This window comes from Echinococcus granulosus (genome assembly GCF_000524195.1).
Source record: "Echinococcus granulosus chromosome Unknown EG_S00230, whole genome shotgun sequence".
In the NCBI taxonomy this organism is placed as follows: Eukaryota; Metazoa; Platyhelminthes; class Cestoda; order Cyclophyllidea; family Taeniidae; genus Echinococcus; species Echinococcus granulosus.
In genome coordinates this window covers 5,148-19,972 of record NW_020170610.1, presented here as the reverse complement: position 1 = coordinate 19,972, position 14,825 = coordinate 5,148, and the positions used below count along the sequence as shown (strand labels likewise).

At 39.0% G+C, this 14,825-nt stretch overlaps 2 protein-coding genes across 2 annotated transcripts in view; both read right to left on the bottom strand. All coding sequences in view use genetic code 11, as the record gives it.

The window, feature by feature from the left end:
• The window catches only part of EGR_10530 (hypothetical protein), a gene marked incomplete at both ends in the record, with an annotated part of 10,403 nt that extends 6,727 nt beyond the window's left edge, over window positions 1-3,676 (bottom strand). The window contains 2 exons of the mRNA XM_024499779.1: window positions 1,733-1,771; window positions 3,399-3,676. Of these exons, the coding sequence (XP_024345805.1) occupies window positions 1,733-1,771; window positions 3,399-3,676 (317 nt within the window). The remainder of the gene's footprint in view (window positions 1-1,732; window positions 1,772-3,398) is intronic.
• Window positions 3,677-8,690: 5,014 nt separating this feature from the next.
• On the bottom strand, window positions 8,691-14,376 carry EGR_10529 (hypothetical protein; the record flags this gene model as incomplete). The annotated part of the gene is made up of 5 exons (XM_024499778.1): window positions 8,691-8,860; window positions 9,534-9,625; window positions 10,125-10,197; window positions 13,207-13,292; window positions 14,222-14,376. The coding sequence occupies 5 exons, from the start codon at window positions 14,374-14,376 to the stop codon at window positions 8,691-8,693; spliced, it is 576 nt and encodes a 191-aa protein (XP_024345804.1).
• Window positions 14,377-14,825: the final 449 nt, after the last annotated feature.

Here is a 14,825-nt window from a genome sequence, read left to right as displayed (position 1 = left end):
TTTTACTGTATGGGGAAAAAAAATATGTTGCAAATGTATTGGCTTCGCGTGCAATTCAGTCTTCTCAAAAATTAGGAATCCTGGTCTAAACCGCCTCACACTTGAATGTCCTCTGCATTGGAATGGGTTTCCATAAAATTGTGTTAAGCAATCATTGGAATGGCTTCGTGGTAGCACGTGGGACGGGATTTTGTAAACATTCACCTACACCTAGGATGTAGTTATAGATCTACTTATGAGCCTATTTAAGCCGGTTGCAAAATTGGAAAAGAGAAAATAACTTAATACCTTCCAGAGTTAAATAATTGTAGTTTATTTTATTTAGTTGTCGATGGCAAGAATGACTAACAAATCAACCCTCCCAGTAGCTCCCATGAGGTCGTGAACATCCACTGTTGCTTATTTAGTCTAGTTAAAGAAGATCTCAAGTTCATATAACGACCAAATTTAAAGACACGACCACTCGGATTAGTAGCTAACGGGTACTCTGAGACTGTGAGCAACGCATTCGGTGATTTGCATGCCAGGAGAGAAATCAGAGACGAAATAGTCGTATTTCTAAATGCACGTTCCCAGGATTTTGATTACCTTAGAGGCATTAAATGAAACCACATTCAGCTGACCCTACTGGCAACCTTATAAGTTTGGATTACCAGTGTGTGTAAGCGTTTAGATTGCGATCTGGGGCCTACCGGTTATCAGTATGTGGCAACTTATGCATCCCTAACCTTGACCTGCTTCGGTACTTCTAACCGCTCAAGATGTGGCATACTTATTCCACAAAGTGTACTCTACAATTGGAGGACCACGAACTAAAGCCAGGTTTGGCGTGAATACGACCACGTGCTTTATTGCTAGCATAAAATAGACAAAGAAAATGAATGTACCATGTAAACTGAATTGCATACTTAGTGCATGCTAAGATTCAGCATAATGCATTTGCAACTACGTTCTTTCCCCTTTTTTCTATATCTAAGCACCTATTTTCTGTGAATTAGTGGCTGATGTTGCACAAAACCCGTGGCCTAATTCCCTCCTGACATGTTGCATACCTCAGAAGCTGCGTTAACTGCGCAATAGAGGTAAATTTGAACGTGGTGGTTAAGCAATGACAGATGCCCTTTGCCTTTCATTTTAAACTTGGCAGTCATTGTGTGTTGAGAAATAGTGGCAGAAGGGAACTCACAGCGTAGGTGATGACTTTCAGTCTCATGCTGCTCAGGAATTCGTTCTAGCAGGCGGAGAATCTTTTTTGACTCGTTGTAGATGGCGGAGAGCTTAAAGCGGGCTGCCTCCACTCGCATCGCCTCCAATTGCTCCTTTCGTACCCGGTTGCTGTCCCTCGGTGTGTTTTTGGCACGATCCATACAGATTTGAAGAGGGTCTAGCGTGCCCACATCCTAATCAAATGCATATCCACGTGTTGGTAAGGTTAGGGGAAGTGGCACTTTGAATATAAAATTGTTGTGCCGAAAGTCAACTTTAGTCAATTACAAAGTATATGGCTGGATTTAGATGGAAAGAGTGTTAAAGATGGCCTATATATAAGAAGCCACAGAATGAAACCCACCACTTTCGCAACCATTGCTCCCTTCTTCACTTCGATGAAAGCTCTGTACTGGTGGACTTGCACATCATGTCGAATCACAGAGTTGGGAATATATCCTGTGAAAGGCACAACAACAATTGCAATCATTTGAATGGAATCCTTAATAATGGGCACCTAACTTACCTTTTTTCAGATTCTAGTGATGCTTTAGACAACACACAGCTTTGAAGCTGTTTGTTAAAATGGCGTTTTGTGTAATAAGTGAGCTTCTGAATAGGCTACTGGAGAGTTGCAAAAGGTGTAACAGACTAGGTGAATGTGAATTTTGGTGTTGCAGATGCAGCATTTCAGTCTGCAGGTCTTCGCGATCATGAGTCTGAGTCATGTGGTAGGAAGCAGTGCTTTCAAAGGTGCTTCCTAAATGAGTCAACTCGCACTTACAAAGTCCAATAAAACCACGAATCTTCGGTTAAAGCTTATTTGCTTCCTCAATTAAAAAGAGATGCAGAGTACATTGTAAGTCCTTTTAGTAAATATGTTATGATTTCAGGGAAGTAAAACCGTGTATCCGGTCAATTCCACTAGGAAAATAAAATTCGAATCTCGAATAAAAGTGGCGTGGTCTCTATGATGAGCTCCTTCAGACAAGGGGAGAGTTTTCTACATTCGTGTTTGGAAAAGAGAAATTTCAAGTCTTAGGAGGATTTTATGAAAACGGAAAATAAATTGGGATTTCTGTACTCGGAAATATCTGACTAGCTTTATGTAGCTTCAGTGATCATCGCGATCACATCTTCTACTGGCAATAAAGGACTTCAAAAGTCAAGCTCGAGTTTGTAAAACAACAAATAGGTGGCAGATCTATTATGTAGACAGAAATAACTTTCCCTGTCTACCAGATGTAAGACTGATAAGAACAAGACTACTTACGTGTTTATCTTACTTTGCTTCTTACTCCAACACGACTGCAGTACGAATTAACACCGTCATAAAGGTGGAAAATAGGCAGATGCTTTCACTGAAAACTATGGCTATTTGCACTGACTGCCTGAGTGACAGGCACTTTGTTGGTCAAACATGAGTAGGTTTTCCTATATACGGAGGAGAAAAAGATGCTTTGCACAATTGCATCACCACTTGGCCTAAAATAATCTTCCTACCATCAGGAGCGATGACATTCTTCACCAAAGCCAAGAAAATGTACAATACGCAATCACACTAGTGTCCGCCTAACCAAAATGAGAAGTTAAATAAACAAAAGAATTATTACAATAACAGCTTATACTTCTCTATTTTTATGTCGCATAAGCATTTTTGGCTGTGGTTGACTTAATTAACAATAAATTTGTTGGACATTAATAAAAGACCAATAACAAGCCTCTGATCATCTACAACTCTTCTGTAACTGTCCGTTAGAAGCAATTTATTTCCCCATTTTCATAAATATATAGAGTAAATAACCCTTTTTAAAGTATTGTAGGATACAAGGTTGATTGAATGACAGATTTTGCGGTTTCTACCCGAAAGTTTTCCTGAATCGATTTAATTCTACATAGAATTTTGTTTGCCACCTGATTTTGTCAGTACTTGCCAATCAGAGGTATAGAAAATCACGATTAACTCCATAGTACCTTCAAAGTTGATGGATTTGGAACGAAAGACAGGTGTGGAAGATAGATTTCCATTGACTTTCTTTTAAAGAAACATAACATCCTTTTAATAAGACTTATCGTGATGACTATCCTGTGCGTCTCTTTGAGTAATTTACGCAAGTATCAGGCAAGTTAATTGCTCAAATTACGAAAAAATAATGTGAAATCGACAGCAGTCATATTTTTTGGCAGCATACTTGAAATATCGTTGCAGCAAACTCAGATGTAAAGTGCCAGGAAAGAGCATACTAGCAAAAAATATGATTACTTGGAAGTAAAAAAGGCATGAACAAAAAAAAAGCACCATTTGAGTAAAAACGGAATAAATTAAAGAATCTTGTAAACGCTTTAAAACAAAGCCGAAATTTCCCATAAAATCATCACAGACTGCCTTTGCGAGTTCACCCTTATGCAAAATAAAAAGCAGCAGTATATTTAACTTGTGTATGAAATAGGGAAGTAGCTCAAAAATCATGTTTATTTTCGACGAAACACGAGTTTTCCTCAACAAAACGGAGAAGTTTGAATAAAAAGCAGCAAAAAAGCACTTTAGACTATGTCATTAACACTTTTGTGGTACAGTTTTACAGGCAGTCAAATTATCATCAATTATTTAGTCCTTCATAGTGTTTATTTGACAGTTCTATACCAGTCTGATGCAATATCTAGAATCAAGCAATGCAAATATATTACAATAGTGTTTCCTGCAAACGGTGTCTATACGCCAGACTCGTGTTAGTTATTTGATGTATTGCAAATACATGACTTTGAACTAAATGTGGTTAATATTGTTTTACCTTGACGATAGCGTCTTTTGACAGTGAACGGAGCTACCAGTTTTTGCCTATCAATCATATATAACTGATTACATGCTCTAATGGCCTTGTCCTGACCACAATGGATAAAATAATCCTTATTAAACATCCGCCCAATTGTTGCCATGAGAATTCCGTGCTCATTTTTTTATATTTTTTGTAAAGGTTTTTAGCACTTCTCCTGTGATTCAACATCGACACACCCGTGGCCATGCCAGATGTTGTCTCTGATCCACATTAACCGTAAAGCAAATGTAGTCGTCCCCATCATTACGAATTCTACTTGATAATTATCAACCCATCGTTTGGATTAAACCGTCGGCAGAACTAATTGTTAATAATGAACTTCTTCCCATGTGCCATTTATTAGAATGCCATCATTTGGCGTTTCGATCATACCTAACCATTACTTGTCTATGCTGTATTTGCTTTTCCAGAAATTCTTGTACTTATAATCGGCATTGCCAAACGTCGTCTTCATGACAAGACAGCTAACATAGCCAAGCATTAGTGGTCATAAGATTCAAACTACGAATTCATCTCTATTTTGATATAATTTCCTAATCAGAATATTCCCTGATCAAGTGGTCCGACCCAAGTACAGCAAGAAACCACTTTTTCCTCCTCCCAAGTTGGCACTGTCTACAAAATAATGATGCTGATTTGGAGTTAATTTGTAATGCAGAGCTGTCGCATCACACAAGCAGCAAACAAATTTCCATGGCAGCAATAAACTGTGTGGTTAAAGAAAATATTTTGGCTGCTTCTATTCTACTCGTTTTTGCAATTAGCAAGGAGATAAAGTCGCCACCTAGTCCTTTTCTACATAAGCTACAAAAAATAAGTGTTATTGAAATCAGTGTTAGATATAAAGGTTCATCAATTTGCTTCATTTGTTCCCTCTTTATTCCAGAACAGAATCTTAAACGAAGTGAAACTCATATTTCAGAACAGAAAATGGAGTTGTCAGTGCAAATGTGAATCCAATGGAAAACTTCATCGCTTTTGAATCTTTAAATTTGTCGTAAGCTTGATAAATATTCTTTGTTTAGGCTAGAGATGGTAGTATCTTCCAAAACTGTTGATTTTACTAAATTTATAGATATTTTTTAAAATGAGAGTAATGTGGGGTTTTTCAGCAGGTGGTTCATCTCCATATAATCTGTAATTAAGCTAGATTATAGAGTGCTCCATCAAGGGTGTCTTAAGAAATAATCAAAATCGGAGTTTTACCCACTCAAAATACAAAATGAATGTATTTTGATAAAAGAGCAATGGTGGGTGTTCATCTGACTCTAGCTGGTATCATATTTCTTACTATTTACAACATGGAATCTGAAAAATTAAAGGCATTTTGGTTTTTTGAAGAGAACCAGAAAATGCGTTAAAGAGTCTTAGAAAGGAGCATTTACCGCACGCAAAAATCAGCTTGTTTTGTTGATATGACAGTAGCGGCACAAGTGCGCCGTCCTTACATCGGATTGACGGAGACCAGACTGATTGCACTTGAAGGAGTCAAAGTGACAGATGCATGTCCAAACAATAGTCCATCCCTTTATCCTACATTATTAAAAGATATACTGCCAAATTCAAATTTTCCTTGCTCACATCTGAATTGCATGTGTAAGCTGCGACAGTAATGTGGCTTACAATATTCGTAATGAACAAATTTCTTCCTTTTATGCTGGGAGAAGCAACTCTTTTCTCCGCACAGGTTTAACAGAGACGACATATTCGTGCACACCTGACGTGAAAATTGCAAAGCAAATTTTTAACAAATTTAGTGTGAAGTAATGAGAATTTGGCAATATTTTGTGTTGAGGTGCTCTCGAAGTAGAGATGCAAATGCCAATCCGAAGTTGTTTGGGATCAGTCTCTCTGTAGCACTAAAGCCTGCATGAGAGTATGTCAGAGCTTAAGGGTAGGTGGGTGCTTCCACGTGTGAACACCATAAGTGTCATTTTAGTCATGCTTGGAATAGACCGATTTGCTCATGCATCATTTTTCCATTTGCCACTATGGTGTTTCAACCTTCTGGTACTTACGTTCAAAATTTCAAAAGCCTATGTGGTTACTAGTTTCGCGAGGTGCAACGAATTGGTACTTTGTTGATAAGACCACACTGCCGCATCAACAAATGCTGAGATCGGAAGTAGCTTCTGACCTCTGTACAATAAATTAAACTGCATTCTCATGAAGAGTACAGTAACTGAAGGAAAATGCTGTTGCATTTCAAGAATGCAAACCCGAAAAAGCACTTCACGTAACATATATAATGCAAGGAATGCAGTAAAATATCATCGCAATATTCGTTATAGATACTAGGGCATATTAAAATGAAAAAATGTATTTTTATTTATTTTACTATTTTACCATCCAAATTAGCAGGAAACAGAAAAAGATATTTTTAACTTTGACGCGGACATTAGGTTATTGCAGTGATATAACCAACCTCAAAAGTGAAAGTCCGATAGTGCCTTAGTTTGTAAGTAAATAAAATGATCCACTGCTGTTATGAGTATCCACTAGGTGAGATTTGCAACACTGCTCTTTGTGATTACATTCTTGCAATTGCTTGTTTGCGTGTAAGTGTAGAAGTTGGTGGAGGCAAAGAACGCAATGCAAAAACACACATAAGCCTACAACGAGGCTTAACCTATTTTTGCGAAATACCTTAGTTGATATTGCCTCTCTGCATGCGTGGCTTTTGAAGTAAAATTAAGTAATGATGTCAAGGCAATTTATCTAAAGAAAATTGTCATATTGTAACATGATACAAGCCCAAAATTTTAAAAATGTGTGCAATTTGGTAGCCTTAACCACTAACATTTATATATATATATATTATATATTTAAGCGGATAGATGCTTTTAGCTAGATACCACTACAATATAACTGAGTTTGCTAGAAAGCGAAAAGTATAACGCTACCTATATTGCTTACGGAAACCAAATATCTCTCTGCATTTACTTTATTTTTATTTAATTTCGTTAGCTTTGAGTGTACATAACCTTTGCAACATTTTGTTGCATAGATAAAACAATGGGCATTTCAAGGCTAGATAATAAGTCCGTAAAATGTTTTTTCATTGAAACACTTCTTAAGACGGAACTGCAAGCTTCGTGTAGTCGGAGGCAAAACCAAGACTAAATCGAGAACAAACACCAAGTTAAAGCACTGCTCTGGACAATTACGCCCAACATCTACGTATATCCACAATAGAATCGAACTTTACAGAATGCTGTCAGTCAGGAGTTCCATTGATAAAACGAGCAAAAGGCATAAATAAGGGTAAGGACACATTGCTTACAATAAACGCAGATTTGTTTAGTCATTTGTATGAAAATTGCTAACATATGCCTAAACGCATACTCTTAAAGTTTAAGTAGAAACAAACGCTATCGCAAATAAACAAATCGTGTTGGTATTAGTGTTAGTGTAAATGTTGTTATTGAGGTGCTGACAAGAATCAAGTCCGCGCTCGCTTTGCCTTTCTGGAATGCACTCAAACTTATAATTTGTCGGCTGATTAGGAAGGAATAACACCTCCTTCATTATTAGTAATCCACAAATGCCCAAATGAGGAAAAGGCTTTTCTGAAATTATCTTACCAATTTATAAATGGTTAACAATTTACTTGCCAAACAGGATGAGCAAAATTTTATTATTTGATTTGCCTCGAACACAAATATTACAAAAACTTTCTTTTATTTTTGAGACCACTCCTTCCCCACCCGAAGTACACCAGAAATAATGAGTTCACTTTTACCCTAACAAATAAATCTCGCATGGATTATTAAGGAAAAAGTAGGTGCAACAAATGTACTCTTTGTGAATAAGGCACTTTTTGCTTTCACAAGTCTACCTTCTTTTAGTCACGATACGAGTACTTTAGAAGTGCTAAAGGAGTAGCACTTTTGACTTTCTACAAGACGATCACACTATATTTCCGCTCATAATTAAGATGCTGATTTAGTCATGAACTAGTTGACATGCATAATCATTGATAGTAAGCGCACTGCTTTCTTGCAAATTCTGAGGCCATTGCTCAGACATTTGCACAGGGATTTCAAGCATGCATGCAAATGCATAGACCAAAGAGTTGAGTAATTGAGGTTAGAAATTTCGATGAACCGCCCACTTGGATGCATCAGTCCAATCATGACCGCAACATTAATAGGTGTTTGGCTGTTCAGCTGTTTGAAGAAGGCAGCAGAGGATGGAGAATGGGAAAAAACGTGCATTCTATTACAACTTTCTTGCGTGGAATCATAAGTCACAGTCAAAATTTGATCCAGCCTTTTCTATTATCCCAAAATCCAAAAAATTGTGTAGTTTGCGATGAGTTTGAGATGTAAACACAACTGCCTGTGAAAAGGCATGCGTCGCTCAAAATGGAGTTAAAGTACTGTTGAAAGAGTACACATGTCATCCAGTCAGTAAATTGCATAATTATTAATAAGACTTCCCACAAATGGGGAAATGCGGATATGCCTTGCTCATTTGCAGTAGTCGGGACCACACCGAATGTCTACATCAGTTCCTTTATGAAAAACTAAATTCTTTGTGAATAGATCCTACATGCGCAATAACTGCAGCCTGTTGGATTGCCATGAATACTTGGTGGTAAGGATCAGATAGGAAATTTCCTTAAAGTGTTTAAGTTTCCATAATCTAAAGTCGATGAGATCCGTAAGAATCGCACAAAACCAGGCATCTTTTGTTCCACAAATACAATGTCATGCTAAAACGAATCGAGGCACACTGCTCTTTGTGTGGTGCATCCATCCTAACAAATCTTTTCGTACCCAAGTCTTGAAGACAGTAAATAACTAATGGTGGGACTACATCAAAAATTAATGCAATTTTCACTGACCTTAGATTTGCTTGCTTTCGTCAACTTCAATGCCGAATCGCCACTCAGCCCACACTCGGAGTTACACTGCACAAGCATAACCTAGTCCACCAATCCAGGCCCATTCGGAACAAGTTCTTTGTTATTTTTTACCGTACGAGTACCCGATTTTACTGTTTTTCCATTGTTTGGCCATTCCGAAATGGCTGGAGACTCATGAACGGATTCATGTATGAATGCCTTTAAGCGCACAACACAATACCTTCTATGCTACCTACTGCACACGATTACATGTATCTCGTTGCGTAATTGTAAAATCGCGTTGCTTAGTGGCTATCACACCTCCTCAAAACTGGCTGCATTAATGAAGGATTTCCGCAACTCTTTTGCATTGCTAATGACGGAGGCAATGATTGTATCTATTAATTGATTCCATATCAAAACTGGCAGAAATTACCTCTCTCTGTTTAATGGTACCAAAATTACACAAAAGGCTTGAAAATCATTTCTAACCAAGTCCAATGGTACTTACCTGGGATCATCGGCAGTAGAAATGGAGACTGTAATTGGAAAAAATTGTCCTATCGCCACACTTCAATTTCCCCAATAAACAAAGCTTTTTATCGAGTAGAGCATGATGAGCGCCAACATTTTGCACTTACTAAAGTATTTCTTCTTTTTCCATATTTTAGCTACTTCTACCATAAATTGCTGTTCAAAGTTGTACCGAAGCGGTAGCTCAACACACACACAACTGTTAAAAATCAGAGAAGTGTCATTAAATGCACGCCAAAAGTAGCTTCATACTTGACAGGCATTCTGTGATGAAAAGTAGATAAGGAATGTAACTAGTGTCGTAGACGAGGGTTCTCAGTCTCATGACGCTCAGGCATAGGATCTATTTCGACCTATCGTATGTGACGGAGCGTTTAAAGTGGGGCTGCCCTACTCTTGCCACCTCTAATCGCTCCTTCCATACTCGTTTGCTTTACTTTCCTTGCGGTTTTGGCGCGATCCACACATATTTGAAGGGGCCCTAGTGTGCTCATGTCCTACTCAATTACATGTCCACATATCGGGAAGAGTGAGGTGCGTATTATACAATGTCATTGTACCCATCACGGCGAGGTCCTTAGCCACATCTTGAAATAAGGTGTGACATTTTTATTATCAGTGCTGTGCCACAAAGTAACCTCAGCGCATTGCATAGGAGTGCTCGATTTAGCCGAAGTGAGCAGTAAAAACTGACACACTTGCAAAAGCACAGAATGTAAACACCACTTTTCGAATTATGAAACTCCTCTTCACCTAAATTACCACTCTGAACTGGTAAACTTAGACATCATACTGAAGTACTAAGGTGGGAATATTTCCTATTAGAAGAGGTTGACAACATTTATAGTGATTTTTGGGGAATGCTCCGACAATGTGGACTTCGCAGATATAAGTGGTGCTTCAGACAACACGTAGCATTGGAGGTGCTTATTTTTATAGCGTTTAGGGTAGCAAGTACATATCCGAATAAGTGATTTCACAGGTATCGAAAAGCTCATTCAGACTGAGGTATGTAAGTTCTTCTATGACTCAGACCCAGCATTTTAGTCTGTGGGTCTTGGCGACCACAAGTCAACTTCATGTGATATGAATCTGTGATATCAAAGAGGCCTTTCAAAAGTCAAGTCAATTGTACAAAGACCATGAAAACTCACTTGCCTCAACCCCACAAAACTATTTCAAAGTAAACCGTTAGTCGTTTCAATAAATGTTTTGCGGTTTCTAATCAAGACAAAGCGTCGAAATACTGTTGAAAGAGTACACATGTCATCCAGTCAGTAAATTGCTCAATTATTAATAAGACTTCCCACAAATGGGGAAATGCGGATATGCCTTGCGCATTCGCAGTAGTTGTGACCACACCGAATGTCTACAACAGTCCTTTTATGAAGGGGTGGGTTCATTGTGAATAGCACCTACATACACAATAAATGCAACTAGCCTGATTGCCATGAATGCTTGGTGATGAGAGTCAGATGGCAGATTTCTGTAAAATGTTCGAGTTCTAATAATCGAAAGGTAATAGGGTCGGTGAAATCCTCACAATTCGATCGGTCATTTCGTTACCTCATGTGTGACAGTAAGGAGTGGACTTCACCTTCCACTTGCTTCTATGTCTGCACCTCTGTATAGTCACCAAGTAAACACCATTAACAAAGAGAAGGGGAGTAATAATCACCCATTTTAAAGCTAAGCAAAGTGAGTTGTAAGGTTGGCATTGGCCTTGGGGAGGTGAAGGGAAAGCACGCATCTGGTAACTCACAGGGGAACCGGAATTTAGTGCTCCAACGACAATAGACTTGTCTACAAACTGAGTTCATTTAAATATGGGTTGAAACTATCACATTTGATCTTTGACAAAGGGAATCTTAAGTCTTGCGCAGATATTTAGAATAAGCAATGCATTTGACTTGCTATGCTAAAGGATACCTGAGCAGCGTAAATTTGCCTCAGAGTCCATTGCACGCAAGTGTTACCTACATAAGAAATGGCGGCTGAAAGTCCAGGTCAGCCTCACAAAATTACATATGATTGGCAGATTTACCTAGTAGGCAGAAACAATGTCCACCTTCACCCAAATACACGATTGATGCACAGCAGACTACCCACCTACCTCCCCTACCTTACGCCTTATTCCATTCCAGTGGCAGTGCTCATAAATACTGTCGAGGGGACAGAAAATGTGCAGGCGCTTTAGTCGCAAAATACGACCTTTTGTACTCAAACCCTCTCTGACACCTCCACTTTGCAATTTTACTTACTACCGAGACAGCATTAATAAACTCATCTTTTCCAGTTTTCACGTTATGAATATGCGCCTGTCTGATACAGTATTCAAAATCAAGTAATGCAAATGTACTGCCATGTTAGTTCCTCCCTGCTAGTTGTACTGTTGGAGAGATCCATTTGGCTTTTCACTCTCAACCAATCTTAGTGGTCTCCATTGGTTGCACATTTCATTGGCGTTAAGCTGAGTGCAAGGTCACTCCATCTGGTATAAATAAACTGACATTCGCTACTGCGATCCATCGATTAATTTGAATCGAACAGCATGTTTGGTAAGTGGCAATATTGCTGTAGATATCTCAGAATTGGTTCGGACATGTTCATTTGGAATTGCATTTTTCTCTACTCATTGCAGAACACGACGGATGCAACTGCTGTGAGGCCTGCACCAAGGGTGGGAAATGCCAGTGCCCTGGATGCAAACACAGCGGCAAATAAATTAGTGCGAATAAACACTTGAGCTCTCAGACAAGTGCCTTTGTTCGATTTTAAGTCTATTTTAACGCAACTTTGGAAGTAAGGGCGATTTACGGTTCTAAGTTGGGTTGCAGTTCTCCAATGGGTGCTTGGTATATGTTGAAAGTGGGTAATGAGGACATACAAAAGGCGGACAATTTGAGGGTGCAATGAAAAATTGTACAGTTACTTAGTACTTACACCTAATATACTCTGAATTAACCCTGTCACTGTTAATGATCTTGTTTCGTCGTTGAAATTGTAATGAAGCTCAAGCGATGCGGCACTAATCTTGTGTGGGATGAGGCGAAGTCCTACTGAATTTCCTCCTACCCCAATCTAGAATGGTATGCAGCACTGGGTTATGAGCAGATCTACCCACTTCCATCAGGTGAATAGATGTGGATGGGAGGAAGCCCTGAAGGAGCCCTGAAATAGTGACTACAGGGGTGACACACTTTGCTTTTTGTGCGATACATGTTGTTACAGAACAGTCGCCAGCTACTTGAAATACAATGCTTTGGATCGTTCAGGGCACACAAAACGATGAATTTGGTGTAGGCAGGTCGGTGCTGAATGAAGAAATTTCTGCATGCAACAGCTTAATCTTATTGTTTCTTAATTCTAAAGTGCAGATTGACTGATTCAATTGCACACAGTCCGAGGAAAAATGAACCATCCCCAAAATGTGACTTTGCTCCTCTGTTCTATGAGCGAGGAGAGCTACTTTGTAAATCCACCAAGTGCGATTATATTTTGCATACAAGGCACAAGGCAACTTATCATCGTATCATCATCATGGATATCGGATGATGTTCTTGGCGTCTTGGGAGGGAGAAGTCATCACTTGGGAAATAGCGAAATCTTGTTAGCCTTTGCAAACTAAAGGTTTGCCTGGAGTTGATAAGCTTCGATGAAATCGAAAGCAAAATACTATCAGACCATAAAACTTAGCGATGTTAAGTGTCGTGTAAAAAACTAGAGGACTTAGTAGATTTCCTAGTGGATTACCCTTAAAACACAAGCAATGATGACTACCTTCTAAGGTTTGCCTTGAATAAAAGGCAATTGTAAAGCCGTTTTTCCATCTATCAACGCATGATTGGATATGAACAAGATAATAACTACGAAGTATAACCTCATGATTTAATTTTTAGGATTTTAACTATAACTTATTATCGGAGCTTGCGTTTGCTCCCCAAGCAATAAATCCGCCATTGATTTGGGAATGACTCTCCTTCAATTCCATTGCACTAGACTAGTGGAGCTGAAGGGGAGTGTGCACAATTTTAATTGAAACCTGCACTACCAAAGATATGCGGAATTCTAATTCGGTGCTAATTTTTCTAAACATTACAATGATGTAGTAAGTTATTCAAATATTCCATCACTCTTTAAAAATTGCTTTGGTGAGCTAGAACTGAAACCTGGAATAGGTAGGCAGTCGTATTTAACTTTGAAATAAAAGGGGCACTGAAATTACAACAAAGTTCTACCACGAGGATTATGTTCTCCTAAATAAACACACGATAAGAGGGTGAGTATCGAGTTCATTTCATCGCAGACATCTCAGTAATACTGGTGAGATTTTTGTCCCTGTGCACTATCGCAATAACTGCTTGCAGCAGACAACTCAACTCGTAATCCCCAATTAAATAATCTTTTGAATTAGCGCCGACGCAACTGTAAATGCATAAACTAAGTGGGTTCACTCTTCACAGATCATAATCGTGTGCAGCTGCCATATGCGTGCACGAGGAAGTGCTGGTGAAGGGAACTTGCAACATGCAACCCAACGTCACCATCGAATTAGAGAATGGAACAACGGAGGCATAGATCAAAATGGTTTGCTGCTCTACACCCACCCGACAACGACTAGGTGCCTATTAAAGGAGGACCATGAAATAGTGGTTGGGGTGCCGAATCAGAACATCAGTTGAGCATCTATTGAGGGCTGGAGGCCACAAATCTACATCAGCATGAGTGAGTGCTGAACGTAGTGCTCTGATGCGGTGCTGCTGTCCCATAACAACTGCCAATTGCATTACATTACCCCGAACAGTTCCACACGCTGAAGAATTCATGGCCATTTGATAGAACATCTATTTTACACTTCCTTCCTTGCTCATCTTGCAAACAGATTTCAACCTTTAAGCTATCCATCAGACCTCTTGAAACCATTTTGGCACCATTACTTAAATTATTCATTGACTATTCTATCCACAGTCAACAGTAAGTCAAGACTGAAGAAGTTTTTGAAACATCGGCACATTGTGATGCCATGAAGGGACGACTGCAGTCACGCCTATGGTGCTTGAATCAAAATCCAAGGATTACTGAAAGGAATATTAGGTGAGGTGTGGCTGCAGTGCCTGGGATCTATCCAACTGTTGAATATCACTTCATCGCTTTACCAACACTTCATGCTCACAGTGAGAAAACGCACATTCCCTTCGAACGAGTAACAAAAACCAGTTGAAACATTTGCACAAAATATGATCTCTCAGAGTTGCTTGTTGTTACCAATTATATAACCAAACTCTACCATATCTGCCCTTTGGACACACACGGATTGACTGATTGTGAGAAAAGGCCGACATGACCCGCTATCAATTCTGTCGTTCGGTAGAGCGATGTAGACTACCCATGACCGAAGC